The sequence below is a fragment of the Toxotes jaculatrix genome, chromosome 19 (genome assembly GCF_017976425.1).
Source record: "Toxotes jaculatrix isolate fToxJac2 chromosome 19, fToxJac2.pri, whole genome shotgun sequence".
Taxonomy (NCBI): Eukaryota; Metazoa; Chordata; class Actinopteri; family Toxotidae; genus Toxotes; species Toxotes jaculatrix.
The window spans coordinates 8,466,038-8,478,190 of NC_054412.1; the positions used below are offsets into that span (position 1 = coordinate 8,466,038).

The 12,153-nt window shown below is 40.9% G+C and overlaps 3 protein-coding genes and 1 non-coding gene across 7 annotated transcripts; 1 reads left to right on the top strand and 3 right to left on the bottom strand.

The window, feature by feature from the left end:
* Positions 1 to 31: 31 nt before the first annotated feature.
* Positions 32 to 222, top strand: LOC121200130. Its single transcript, XR_005896498.1, has one exon. It is a non-coding gene; the product is annotated as a U2 spliceosomal RNA (small nuclear RNA).
* Positions 223 to 508: 286 nt separating this feature from the next.
* gtf2h5 (general transcription factor IIH, polypeptide 5) lies at positions 509 to 1,902 on the bottom strand. 2 transcript variants are annotated; one of them, XM_041064496.1, is made up of 4 exons: positions 1,797 to 1,902; positions 1,363 to 1,449; positions 907 to 1,131; positions 509 to 721 (listed from the first exon to the last, which is right to left on the bottom strand). In XM_041064496.1, exons 2-3 carry the CDS (start codon positions 1,395 to 1,397, stop codon positions 951 to 953), a joined length of 216 nt encoding a protein of 71 aa, XP_040920430.1. In that variant the 5' UTR covers positions 1,398 to 1,449; positions 1,797 to 1,902; the 3' UTR covers positions 509 to 721; positions 907 to 950. The 2 variants fall into 2 exon arrangements, with proteins under 2 accessions (XP_040920430.1, XP_040920429.1); XM_041064495.1 differs by having other exon boundaries at positions 509 to 1,131.
* Positions 1,903 to 2,204: 302 nt separating this feature from the next.
* serac1 (serine active site containing 1) lies at positions 2,205 to 8,749 on the bottom strand. Of its 3 annotated transcripts, XM_041064713.1 has the most exons (17): positions 8,663 to 8,749; positions 7,959 to 8,059; positions 7,765 to 7,801; positions 7,513 to 7,655; positions 6,909 to 6,998; positions 6,385 to 6,516; positions 6,168 to 6,289; positions 5,930 to 6,058; positions 5,718 to 5,831; positions 5,192 to 5,354; positions 4,806 to 4,956; positions 4,563 to 4,704; positions 4,226 to 4,326; positions 3,847 to 3,944; positions 3,485 to 3,667; positions 3,246 to 3,389; positions 2,205 to 3,082 (listed from the first exon to the last, which is right to left on the bottom strand). In XM_041064713.1, the coding sequence occupies exons 2-17, from the start codon at positions 8,050 to 8,052 to the stop codon at positions 2,946 to 2,948; spliced, it is 1,980 nt and encodes a 659-aa protein (XP_040920647.1). In that variant the 5' UTR covers positions 8,053 to 8,059; positions 8,663 to 8,749; the 3' UTR covers positions 2,205 to 2,945. The 3 variants fall into 3 exon arrangements, with proteins under 3 accessions (XP_040920647.1, XP_040920648.1, XP_040920649.1); XM_041064714.1 differs by having other exon boundaries at positions 7,959 to 8,743; XM_041064715.1 differs by lacking the exons at positions 7,513 to 7,655; positions 7,765 to 7,801.
* Positions 8,750 to 9,256: 507 nt separating this feature from the next.
* On the bottom strand, positions 9,257 to 12,112 carry myct1a (myc target 1a). The gene is made up of 2 exons (XM_041064716.1): positions 11,748 to 12,112; positions 9,257 to 10,776 (listed from the first exon to the last, which is right to left on the bottom strand). Exons 1-2 carry the CDS (start codon positions 11,800 to 11,802, stop codon positions 10,229 to 10,231), a joined length of 603 nt encoding a protein of 200 aa, XP_040920650.1. The 5' UTR covers positions 11,803 to 12,112; the 3' UTR covers positions 9,257 to 10,228.
* Between the last annotated feature and the right edge of the window lie 41 nt (positions 12,113 to 12,153).

The following is a 12,153-nucleotide window of genomic DNA, read 5'->3' on the forward strand; positions in this document are numbered from 1 at the left end:
AATAACCCTCCTACTCGTACCGACATTCACCATCGCTTCTCGGCCTTTTGGCTAAGATCAAGTGTAGTATCTGTTCTTATCAGTTTAATATCTGATACGTCCCCTACCCGGGGACCATATATTAAATTGATTTTTGGAACAGGGAGATGGAATAGGAGCTTGCTCCGTCCACTCCACGCATCGACCTGGTATTGCAGTATCTCCAGGAACGGTGCACCCCCTTTATTCTGTGAAATACTAATTAAAGAAGATGTGGTGTAAGGTATGTTGTGTTTAACCCCTATGAATTTTACTTAAATGTTGTGTGTGATGTAATTTTACAATTTTTACAAATTGTTTCAAGGAGGCTTATAGTTTACAGTTACAGACAGATTTCAGACATCTCTCGTGGTCATCTAAACTGGATCAAGTACTGTCAAGTACAAATTTAATGAATGTTGAAAAAGTGAAAGGGTTACTATTAGTGCCAGATACACACGGCAATACAAATAAGCAGTTTGAACAGAGATCAAGAAATAAAATTTATTCAATACATACACAAAAGACAAACATTACAAGGCACTGTGCAACCAAAAATCAAAAAGCCCCTGTTGTTTTACTTAAGTTTTTTTTTTCACATTTTTGTAACACAAAAGGAGCAACTGCTCCATTTCAGTCTGCATTTAAAACACAGCAGTGTTCATTTAATGAATCCTAAAGCAGAGGTGTTCAAACTGTTCCACAAAGGGCCGTGTGGCTGCAGGTTTTTGTTCAAAATAATCAAGACCACACAGTTTGACCAATCAACTGCCTGGAGACTGAGTTCAGTTGATTACATGAATCAAGTCTGGTGTGCTGCTGCTTGCTTGGAACAAAAACCTGCAGCCACACGGCCCTTTGTGGAACAGTTTGGATATCTCTGTCCCAAAGAGGTCAAAGTCCAAAAATAGCTAGTTCTCTTGAAATTAAAGTTATTTCTGCGTGATAGGGAATGAATTCTGGTCCATTAACTCGCCGACTCTTTCCTGGAGAGTTTGAACCACCTCTGCCAGGATGAAGAGATGTGTGTCGTCAAGGTCCTTGAGGATGAACTTCTTTCCCAAGGCCATGGTTTCATCCAGGTAGAGGAGGAACTGTTTCATGGCAGGATCACTGGGTGATTAACCAGAGGGAAGCAAAGCAAAACTACCGTATGTCATTAAATTCAGTAAATTCATGGATAGAATTACAAACTCAGATAAACTGTATGGGTACAGTATGTAACTTTATGGGTTGTGGTTTATCACTGGCTAACACCCTAGGATTAGTGGAAGCACATCATCTTCGCCAGCATTACATGACTAAAAAGCAAATAATTATGGGCAGACTTTAAGCGTTCCTTACCATTCAACAAGGACACCTTTGTGTACGTTGACCATATTCACAAGTGCAGAGAAATCCGCAGTCGGGAAAAACTGAGGAGCTCAGATCCTACAGCACAATAAAGCAGAGATGTAGCTTCTGTGCAAACACACGCAGCTAACGTAGGAAAAGCTAAACACAAGAGTGAATACCAATAAAGAAGCGTAGAGCAAAAAGAGGAAGGTTAGGCGTTTGGACCTTCGCCTTTTTCTTTGAGATTATTTTCTTAACACATGTTAACGTTACTTAGGAAAACGAACAGTTTGCTAATGTGTAAAGCAAACCTTTTTGTTTTAGACCGATTAGCTTGCTAGCGCTAACGTTAGCACTAAAGTACATTTCACCGGGGATATTCTGCTTACTGCTGTGACTTTCAAATAATATATAAAACAAGTTACTAGTAAATGTTTACATACCTGGCTACGCTCTAGTTAAGAAGTAAAGAAAAAAAAAAAAAAGACCAGAGACGGACTTAAACTTGCTAGCTGCTAACTTCTCACAGCACCGCGGGGTGACGTACGGTATGTTCCGAGGGACAATCTTCCTCAATAGAAAAACTGGGCATGTGGCGTAAATATACGTAAATACACTCATCGAGCACTTTCATAGCAGCACTTGTACACCTGCTCATTCGTGCAAATGTCCAGTCAGCTGCCAATCATGGGGCAGACGTTTAGTGCATAAAATCATGCACATACGGACAGGGAGATACAGCAAATATCTCTGACAGTGGACACATTTATTGTTGATATATTGTCACATTTTATATGGTCATATTGCGGAAGGAGGAAAGGCAGTACAACACAATGTGTAGACAGGTCAAATAAAGCCTCCAACTTCAGACATTTATTCATTGTCAGCATTGCCAGTGGCAGTTTGCACTACAAACACATGGAAGTTAAAAAACAATTGCTTGATTAGTCCCATACAAATAAATAAAGCAACCTGAACTAATATTAATACAAGTTCATTTGAGGTAAGGCTCAGGAAGGAAAATGTTTTGGCACACAATATGACTGTCATACTGTAGTTATAATAAAATACAAATATAAAAATAAAATCTTAAACCACTGCTCTGGTCAAAAGTGAGAGGAGCATGAGTGGCAACAACATGCCAGTGCATCTTAACTAAATACAGTATGTGCATTATGCACAATAAGCTAAGTTAAACTGCTAAGGCTGAAATGAAATGGGAAAAAAATAAAAATCTAAAACACATTTTCATTGTCTGAACTGTAAACATATTAACTGTCTTCTTTAAAAATTCAAATAAAAGGTTTTAAAATTCATCTGACTTAATAGTGAGAGAGACCAATCTCGGAGAATCATTAGGAAAACAAAATATCTTAACAACTGACAACTCTTCACATATATCAATGTAATATAGATTTAATTTCCCTAATTATACTGTGATCAAATTAATGGCTATTGATGTAAGTGTGCAACAAGGAGAGGCAGTTTTATTTCCATTTGGTTTGGGTGTGGGTGGGTGACAGTGCTCTCCCCCATTTCAAGTATACAGTAGGTTGCATCTGTGTGTGTGCGTGTGTGTTCGTTCATATGTTTCAGTGGTTGATGTGGCTCTGCAGTGCTTCCTGGATGAACTGGAGGCTGCGTTTGTACAGGAATGAGTCCTTCTTCTCTGGCTTGCAGATGTTGAGATGATCTACATCCACCTCGATTAGCTCCCCGATGCCAAGATCTGAAACCAGATCAGAGCAGCCTCAAGGTAAGAGCTAAAGGAAAAAGACTGCAGACATACAGCTTGCAAGATCTATGCTCTTTGTGTTCATTTGCTCCCATTTAAACTATACATCACAAATTAAAATGTCTCCATGTTTCCAGTGTGCATTCGAGTTACTTACTCGCTGATTGTGACGGCACCACCAGTATCTTGATCATGGGACCAATGTTTGTTGGCAGCGTCTCTGCAAAGCTTAGGACCTTGAATTCCTTTTCTTTGGCCATGTTCAAGAAGTTCTCGTTCAGGTCACGGAGTGCTGGTGAGTCTTAAAACACACAGACAACAACTCACAGTAGATATTGAAGCATTGCTATGCAACACAAACAGCTTTGGACCTTAGAATTCATTTTATTCACTTACCTTTACAAAGTTCTCTGACTTCTATAGAGGGAAAGAGGAGATATCTGACATTGACCGAGTACTCAGCCATAAAAGTCCCATGGTGAGGAACACTATAGAACATAATGCCCTTGGTGTTTCTTAAAAGCCCGTGCATATCTGGGTCGTCTGCAGCATCCAGTAGCATCTTCTTCACAAGTAATCCTGATGGAAAAAAATAATCAAACATAAGAGAATACAGTCAGAAATTTTAAACCAGACATATACAATCATATGTATGTGCAAGTGTGAAAAAAGACTAAGCCACTTGTTTTTCATGTTGTATTCAAGGGATTTGAGTTAAAATCTCAAATGCTTGTGGAAGGAAAAGTCTGACAAAATACCTCCCATACTGTGGGCTACCCAGACCACAGGCCTCTCTCCAACGCCTGCCAGTTTTAACTTCTTTAGCAGCTCTCGACTTCTGTAGGCCAAGGACTTCCTGAAGAGATGAAAGAATGAATCAACAGTTTTCTCATTGATATCCTGTTGGAATTGTGTGTAATAAATACTGGAACATTTGCAGGACTGTACAAGTATGGGAAGATTGTAATCTGAGTTATGAGAACTTATTGATTTTGCTAAACAAAGAGTAATAATTCTAATATTTTGCTCAGCCTGTCCAACATCATGACTGCTTTAATCAGATTAAGCAAAAAATGTTTCCCAGAATATTTACACTCTAACACCAGTGTACATTTTAAGGAACTGCAGGTTCTTTACCTCTGATTCTCAGCAGGACACTTGGCCATCCAGTCACTGAGGTGACTGTCGTACTCCACTGATAGTACCCTCAGATTTGGACAGTCAGCAGCCAACCATGACTGTCAATAACAGAGGACACAAGAATACAGAAGAACAACAGTGAGAGATGATTTCCTCAAGATTAATCAAAATCTGTGTAAGACACATTTACTGAGCAAACCAAACACTATTCAGTAGCCGGAAAGACCAATCCATAGTCCGTTTCACTTTACTGCAGTAGGAAAAACATAGGAAGACACTTCTTGGTGATCCATTATACTCTACAGTAATTAGAGGAATCAGGTGGATTTCTTACCTTTGGCCAGCACTCTGTGTAGTCATCGCTGCTTCCTGCTTCCTTCTCTTCCTCTAACATATTGCGGTCCTTCTGTCTCCATGTCTTAAAAGCTGCCCCGAGAATCCCATGGATGAAGAGCACGTCTGCTTTGATTGGCTGGCTGGAAATGAAAACGTCAAAGATAAGTGTTGGTTTAAGTGTAAAATAAAATTAAACTAATTCCGAAAATTATGTGACAAGAGGAATGAACTGTTTTCCTACTTGCCACGTGTTTGTGGATGGAGGATGTAGACGCCATCTTGGTACTTCTCTTTCACAGTCTCCCTGTCCAGGTTGGCCAGAGCGCGCGCTGCATGAGACGCCTGCATGACATGAGGAGACTGCATCACCTCAGCCAGGACAGAGACCCAGCCTGAAGGTGTTACATACGTAAGGAAGAAATGGAGAAAAAAAAGAGTATTAAAAACAGAAAAACAAACACAAGTATGAATACTGTCAAGCATGTCTAGTTTGACAAGCAATTGATAGATATGATGACAAAAAAAGTGTGTAATAGGTAATCTGTAGATGAAATAGGCACATGAAAAAATAGGCTTTAGATGGTCTTTTTAATAATATCCTCAGTACACCCAATTAAGATTGCATACCAGACTGAGCTATGGCCTGGTGAACACTCTCATTGAGCGCCAAGTTTCCTATGATACGAACAATGTTCCTCTGAATCTTCAGGGAGTCTCTACGGAGCTGATAAACCCTCTGGAGGAGCTGCAGGCCCCCATTGGCAACTATGTGGTCACAGTGGCTCTGGACCTGCAGACAAGAAGCACATTTTCCAGTAAGTTCAGAGCAGTTATTCACCTTACTTTAGTATCAGTTACATTCTCCACAACTCACTGAGATGGCTGTTTCTGTCCAAAAAACAATGAAATTTAATTAGTGTACTCAGCACTGTAAGTACTTGCATGCAGACAAGAGCCACGCCAGCCATGAATGAACTGAACAAAAACAAAGAGTGCTTTGTGCTTGAAATAATTTTTACTTGAACTGCTTTTAAATTGTTGGGGGAGAGGAACAAGCTGTAGAATGCACTTCTATGATTATTATAATCAGTTTGAATCAGACAATTTCTCCTCCAAACCAAATCACATTCAGGTGCACAATGGTCATCATTACCTTTGAGTGCTGTACAAGAGCCTGTAAACAGAACGATTCCACCTTCTCTGCGGGGACAGAGGTGAGGCTCTGGGCGTAGGGCAGCCCATTGCCACCAAAACACCAAAGACCACCCTGCAACATGAGAAAGAGATTTGAGTTTTCAAACTTTTTGGGCATACAAGAGACTTCAGACATGAGTACATGTGTGCACCCATCCATGTCATGATTACCCGTTGTGCTGCCACGGACTGAGTACTCTCTCTGAGGGCCAGTGAGGTGAAGTACTGAACACATTTGTCCACCTCAGACAGAGGCAGAGATGCCAGTAGGTGCCTCAGTCCATCCTCTGCTGACATACCCTGTCAAGAAGATGTCAACACTTATATAATTACATCTTATATACATGTGTGAGGTAAAGCTGAGGCAAAGGATTGACAGGCATGTAATCGATTTCACTGAGATACATACATCTTCCAGATCAGGTAGCGTGGGTGGAGGCAGGAAGAATCGCAGGTCTACTTGAGGAGTTCGGGCCAGGCCCACTGCTGTTCTCTGGTCTATAATCTGGGCTGCTGTCTGGTACTGGTAGTCTGCAACATTGACAACAGGCGTGACCTAATCTCTCCTCATTTCACTTGTTGTATATAAACCTAAAATGATATGCAATGATCGTTTTATATTTTACCGTGCCAGTGGTGATTATCTGCCAGCTCCTGTACAGCCTGTAGTCTGATGGCTGTATTGGCCGACTGTGTCCTCTTCAACAGGACCCACAATGCCACCTCATGTGGGTCTGCATCTACATGACTAAAGTGCTCTAAAAGATACAGAACAAACTGATTGGCTTAACATTTAGAGAACAAAGAGAAAGACGGTGCACAAATATCCCCAAGGACACACTCTAATAACATTCAAACTCCGTCTACAATGACTAACTATCAGGATCTACAGCACCACCTTTAGATTATTACAACAGCTTGTTACAAACCTTGTGGTTGCAAACCTCGTGCCATCAGTTTGGCAGCTGTTCATTATTAAAAGGTCAAAAGTTAATTTATTAGAGATCTGGCTGGAATATAATTTTGGGAGTAAGTGATTAATAGAGAGTTAAAGGAATGGGAACAAATCAAATATAGTTTTCAGAGAATAAAACATTTGTGCTTCTTTTAACAAGGTGAAAAGGTTTAAAGGCAACTTTTGCTTTCTTACCATCTAGTGATCGCAGCAAAAGCCTTGAGGATATTTCCAAAAACCGCCGAGCTGCTTTATGAAGTTCCCTCCTTGCTTTATTTGTAAGTCCTGACACACACACACACACACACACACACACAATGAAAAATAATTAACTAACACCACCTACTACAATATCAGGATTACATTTACACTACCAAGATAAACTATTACTGTAGTAGTGGCCTCTAGTTGGTATCTCAGTATAGGTTGCTTGGTGACTGTTCCATTACATAAGTGAACCTTGACATGTGGAAGTGAGATCAGCCAACAGACTGACCCAAATATTCAGGCAGGAAAGATAGTAGGGAGGGGAAGGAAGGAATGACAGGAAGTAGTGATCACAGATGTCACTGGGCACCTGGACATGACAAACTTGCTATGGCTGTGTGCTCATACAAGAAATAAATTAAGCCACTCAGCACATTTCCAGATGTCATCCGGGCAGTCTAGGGATGTAGGGCAATGTTCAGAAACTGTAAATCTAAAAAGAAATCACAGAATGTTCCTGTTCTTTTAATTTTAAAAGGGACTCATAACTTCCCTCTTGGGACATGAAGGCTCGATGAAGTACATTCATTACCTGCAGTAAGGTTCTCCTTTTCATCTGAAGGCGTGGCTCTCAGATAAATGTAAGACTTGTACTTCTCTTGAAAAATTGCACTAGTGTCAATGGTCACAGCTTTGTCCAAGGCCATGACCTCATATGTAATAAAAAGACAGCCCCTGCAGAAAGATAATGGGTAAGCTGAGGCATTTCACACAAACTGCACCAATCAGATTTTGCTGTTTAGAAGCCAAGTTTTAAAACTTGCATGTGAATACTGTGACTTACCCCAAGACAACTGCGCCAGTTACTTTAGCAACCTTCCCTACATTTCAGCAGAAAGAAATCTATATCAACCAAGGTTTTAAACCCGTTTACATAAAAGCATACTGGTTGAACTCATGTATTTAGAGTAATTAGGTCAATGAGATTGTAGACAAGAGGCAGCGTACACGTAGGCACATTTAGGTCCATTAACTCACTTAAATCTTTCCACTGAAGCACTTTCTTCACTCCAGGTGGCCCAGCTGTGCTCAATCTCCGACAGTGGATCAAACGAAGAGCTGCAGCAGACATCCTCCGCCTGTATGTCCCCCAGTAGGTTCAGGTTAAGTTGCATTAATTAGACCGCTACTGGAGACCAGCCTCCAGGGCTTATCTCACACTGCAAACTCCCGTTACAAATTAGCCAGTAGCACGTTTGCTAAAGCTGATTTAATGAAACACATACGTCTAAGTTACCTGATGCAAAACTACACTGGTACTACAAGGCCCCAGTGACCAAACAGGCGCACAGTACTAACATTTAATCAACGTGTAATTAATGACTTATGGCACCTACAGTCAACTAACTAATATGAGGCATCAACTCTTTCACAAGTCCCTTAGCTAACGTTAGCCCAACTTAGCTGGCGTTAACTCGGAATAACTAAACCGGTTGCGATTGTCAGTCAGTCTAATCCCATCATTCAGTCTTAGGCTACACTAAAGCAAGCCTTGTGACACTCACAACTCAAACGTTACCATTACACACAAAGCTAAATTAACCTTAAACATTAACTTACTACAGAGTTAGCGTTTGGCTAACGTGTCGTTTTCAGAGCGTACTACCTGTAAGCTGCCCAGCTGACTGATTAGCTAAAGCTTTTCGTGCCGATTCGTTTTCACTGTTGAACAGTGACATTACCTTATTTATCGACGGTCACGTTTTAAAAGGTCTCCCGTAATATTTCCTCCCAATGCAGCGTCTGCTCTTCATAAACACCACGGAAACTTGTCTCACAAATAATACGTCATCGACCGCAACTAACGCCAAAAAGGGGGAAAAGGCGATCAACAAAAATATTTCATATTATTATCAGAAAGATAACAGTCGTATGCTGTTCATTGTGTGTAATTCAGAAGACGTTTTTATTTACTCAGCGTGCAGTGAAATCTCTGTGGTAATGTGTTTGTGCTGTGAGGAGAGCAGGTCTTCCTATGGTCCCGTGAAGCTCAGGGGCTCTGAAGACACCAGTGTCCTTCACCTACCAAACTTTACTGCAGTGTATCACTTCCCCCATAAGGAAAAAAACTGTGGTCAGACTGAACTTAAACTTTAAACTAATATAAGGATTTACACACAATAATAAACACTGGCAGAGTATACAGTGGTCCAAAACAATAACCATGCAATAAAAAGCTTGTGGGTGTGTATTTCAATTTTTGTGTCTGCTAATTGACAACAACACAAAGCAAAATTTCATTGCATTTGAATGACACAACAAAAACGGAACTGAAGAAACGTCTCTATGGTAGTATTTATTTGTTATTTGAACACCCCCCAAGCTTTGTAAAAAAAATCATTTGTCATGTGTTTTGATTCTTGCTTTTATTATATTAACTTATGAGCATAGTTTGGCAAATCACATTCAGACATACATAACATACAAAAACTTCTTGCACCTAATGCCCTTTTTTCACTCTCTCTCTCTCTCTCTCTCTCTCATGCCCACACGCACTGTGCATGCAAACACATACACAAAATTGCTTTGAATGCCACACACAGCCACGCACCACAGCTCTGTAAAAAACATGTGTGAGGCAGCAATTAAAACATCAAATGAGTTCAAAGCTGTCTCCACTAGGTTTTGAATAGATATGTCAATGACACATCGAGAATTTATTAATTACAGGTTAACACACAAACACTCGTCTTCCTCTGGGGTACATACACAATCCTTTTCTCTTTTGCATAGTTATTAGATGATCAGCAGGGACAAAGCAGAAGTCTTGCCTTGCATCATGAATGCCCAGCCAACAGTGTGTTTTGTAGATTTTTGCTTTGTCTAAACTAAACAAAGATTCGATGCCAGCATACATTAGTGTCAATCACCATTAAATACAGACTCATTTTTGCTCATTTTGAAGAGGAATAATTTTGGTTCCTACAATAAGCAGCCATTGCCACATTTCTGAAAGTGTCAAATAACAGCTTTTAAATATTTTACATCAGTACTGAATGATGAAAGGCAAGTATGCTTTTGTCAGCACAAGATATATTTTAACTAACCAAAAGACATACAAAACTGATCATTGTTTGAGACTGTTATTGTGTCGAGCAGGACGCACAGTTGACCTTGACTGCCTTGTTCACTCCACCCAGCTCCACCTGGGTTATATAAATCAACACAGTTTTTGTCCAATATCATTTGTAAATCCATTTACAACTCTGGGCTCATCAGTTAGTGTCAGCATGGTGCTTTCACTCTTCTCAGGTGCATGTTTCCTGATACGCTCTTATAATGCTCTCATAAGCTGGAGGTGGTGTCTGTGTAGCATGGATACCCCTCAGGGCGTTGTTCCCCCAGAATGACTCGGGTCTGGGTGGGGTAGCAGCTGGCTGGACTGCAGTTTGAGCTGATCCAGACGTCGTGCTCAGAGTCGGTGTACGAGGCAGTGTGGTCTGGCTTCCCTCCTCTGCTTCCCTTGCAATTTGGCTGCACTGGAGAAGAGGGTGGAAGGTGGAGGCCCTGAAGCTGGATTTGTGCCCCAGTGGGTCAAGGTGATCTGGAGAGGACGTCTGGCGGTGGAAGCTGAAAGCAGCGCTGACCAAACTGTTGTTGCTGCGCCGGTCGTAGCTGCTGTTGCGGTTAAAACCCGGACGGTTGCGAGAAGCGTTGCGGGATCGTCGAGGTGGGCGGCGGGTGATGCTGGCAGAGCCTGCTCTGCGTCGGGACATCCAGGTCAAGATCACGTAAACTAGGGCTCCCAAGACCAGGCCCACCGCCATGGACACAAAAAAAGCTATGATCAGAGGGACTGTGAAGAGAGAAACATATATCAAAAACGTAGATATTTTATGGTCTGTGCTGCAGGTTATATTTTTCATTGATACTAAACAAACATGCTCCAAATTCTTGGTTTCTAAATGCTTTGCTTTTTTTAAAAAAATCTCATCCAATAACTACTGTTCAGGATCCTTCTGTGGGACAAGAGTTTAAAAATAGTTATGTACATATAAGACATCTAAATGCACTTTATCCTTAATAGCAGTCTTTTTTATTGTCCCCTGGGAATGGAAGGAATTTTAATTAGAATCTATGGCCTTACCAAGATTACAAAAAACATCTGTTTGTAACAAATGGAGGATTGCCAGCATTGTCTTACACGATGGTGCATCTTGACAAAATAATAGCAGGCTTTCGTCTTTCATGTTTACCAGAGCAAGTCTTTTGGAGACAACAAACTGATTGCACTTCTTTCCCACAAAAAAAGGCACCGACTTTTGCTCACTGTTTCTTGCCTTGGAAGCTGTATTGCCAACGTGAGCATGCTTGCGAGAAGAGAGAAAATGCAGCGACTGGGACAAATCCTGTTGGACTTCTGCCAGGGAAAACAAATCAATTTCCTTTCAATACAGTTAAATGTTAAAAAGACTGAACCTATTTTGCTACCAGCCCATATTTCCACAGCAGTTTTTTTCTGTGACTTTAGGAAAGGGGAAAGCAGACACTGGTCAAAAGTCATCTGGAAATGACATTTGGGAAAACTGAGGAAAACACTGAGAAAACAGTTCCTTATAAATTTGAAGTGTTCCTAGAAACCAAAAACTATTTTTTTGAATATTCCAAGTTGTTTGATAAAGGAGTCTTTAGAAGTAACCAGACCCACATATTTGATCTATTCCAAGGGCGATTAAAGCGTGAATTCCTGAGAGAACAACAGTGCCAATCAGAGAGACCACATGAAGAAAACCAGCTAAAAGAGACAGGAAATTAGAAAAAACTCACCGGCATCGAAAGACTGAAGTATTTCCACAAAGAGATTTGTGTTGTTCTCGGCCATGACTTTATCTGTTCTGTTAGGGCTAGAGGAGAAGAAGAGAGACTCAACTCAGTGTGTATTTTACTCTCTCCTCTTCTCCCTTCTCCTGTTCTTCTGTCAGTTCTTGTCTGACTTTCTTTTCTTCTGATGGGTTTTCCTGTCTTTCTGCCTTCCCTTTTTCCTGTTCTCTCACTTTCTCCGTCTTTCGTCCCTTGCTCACTTTTCTCTGTCAGTATGTCTGTCTCCCTCAGAGGGAGACTCAGCCCAGAGGCACACAGGACTGGCGACTAACTCTGGCAGTCGTCTTGTTTATGGAAGCGGAAAACTACACTGTCACATTTCCTGCTTTTCTGCTTGAAATTAGCCACAGGA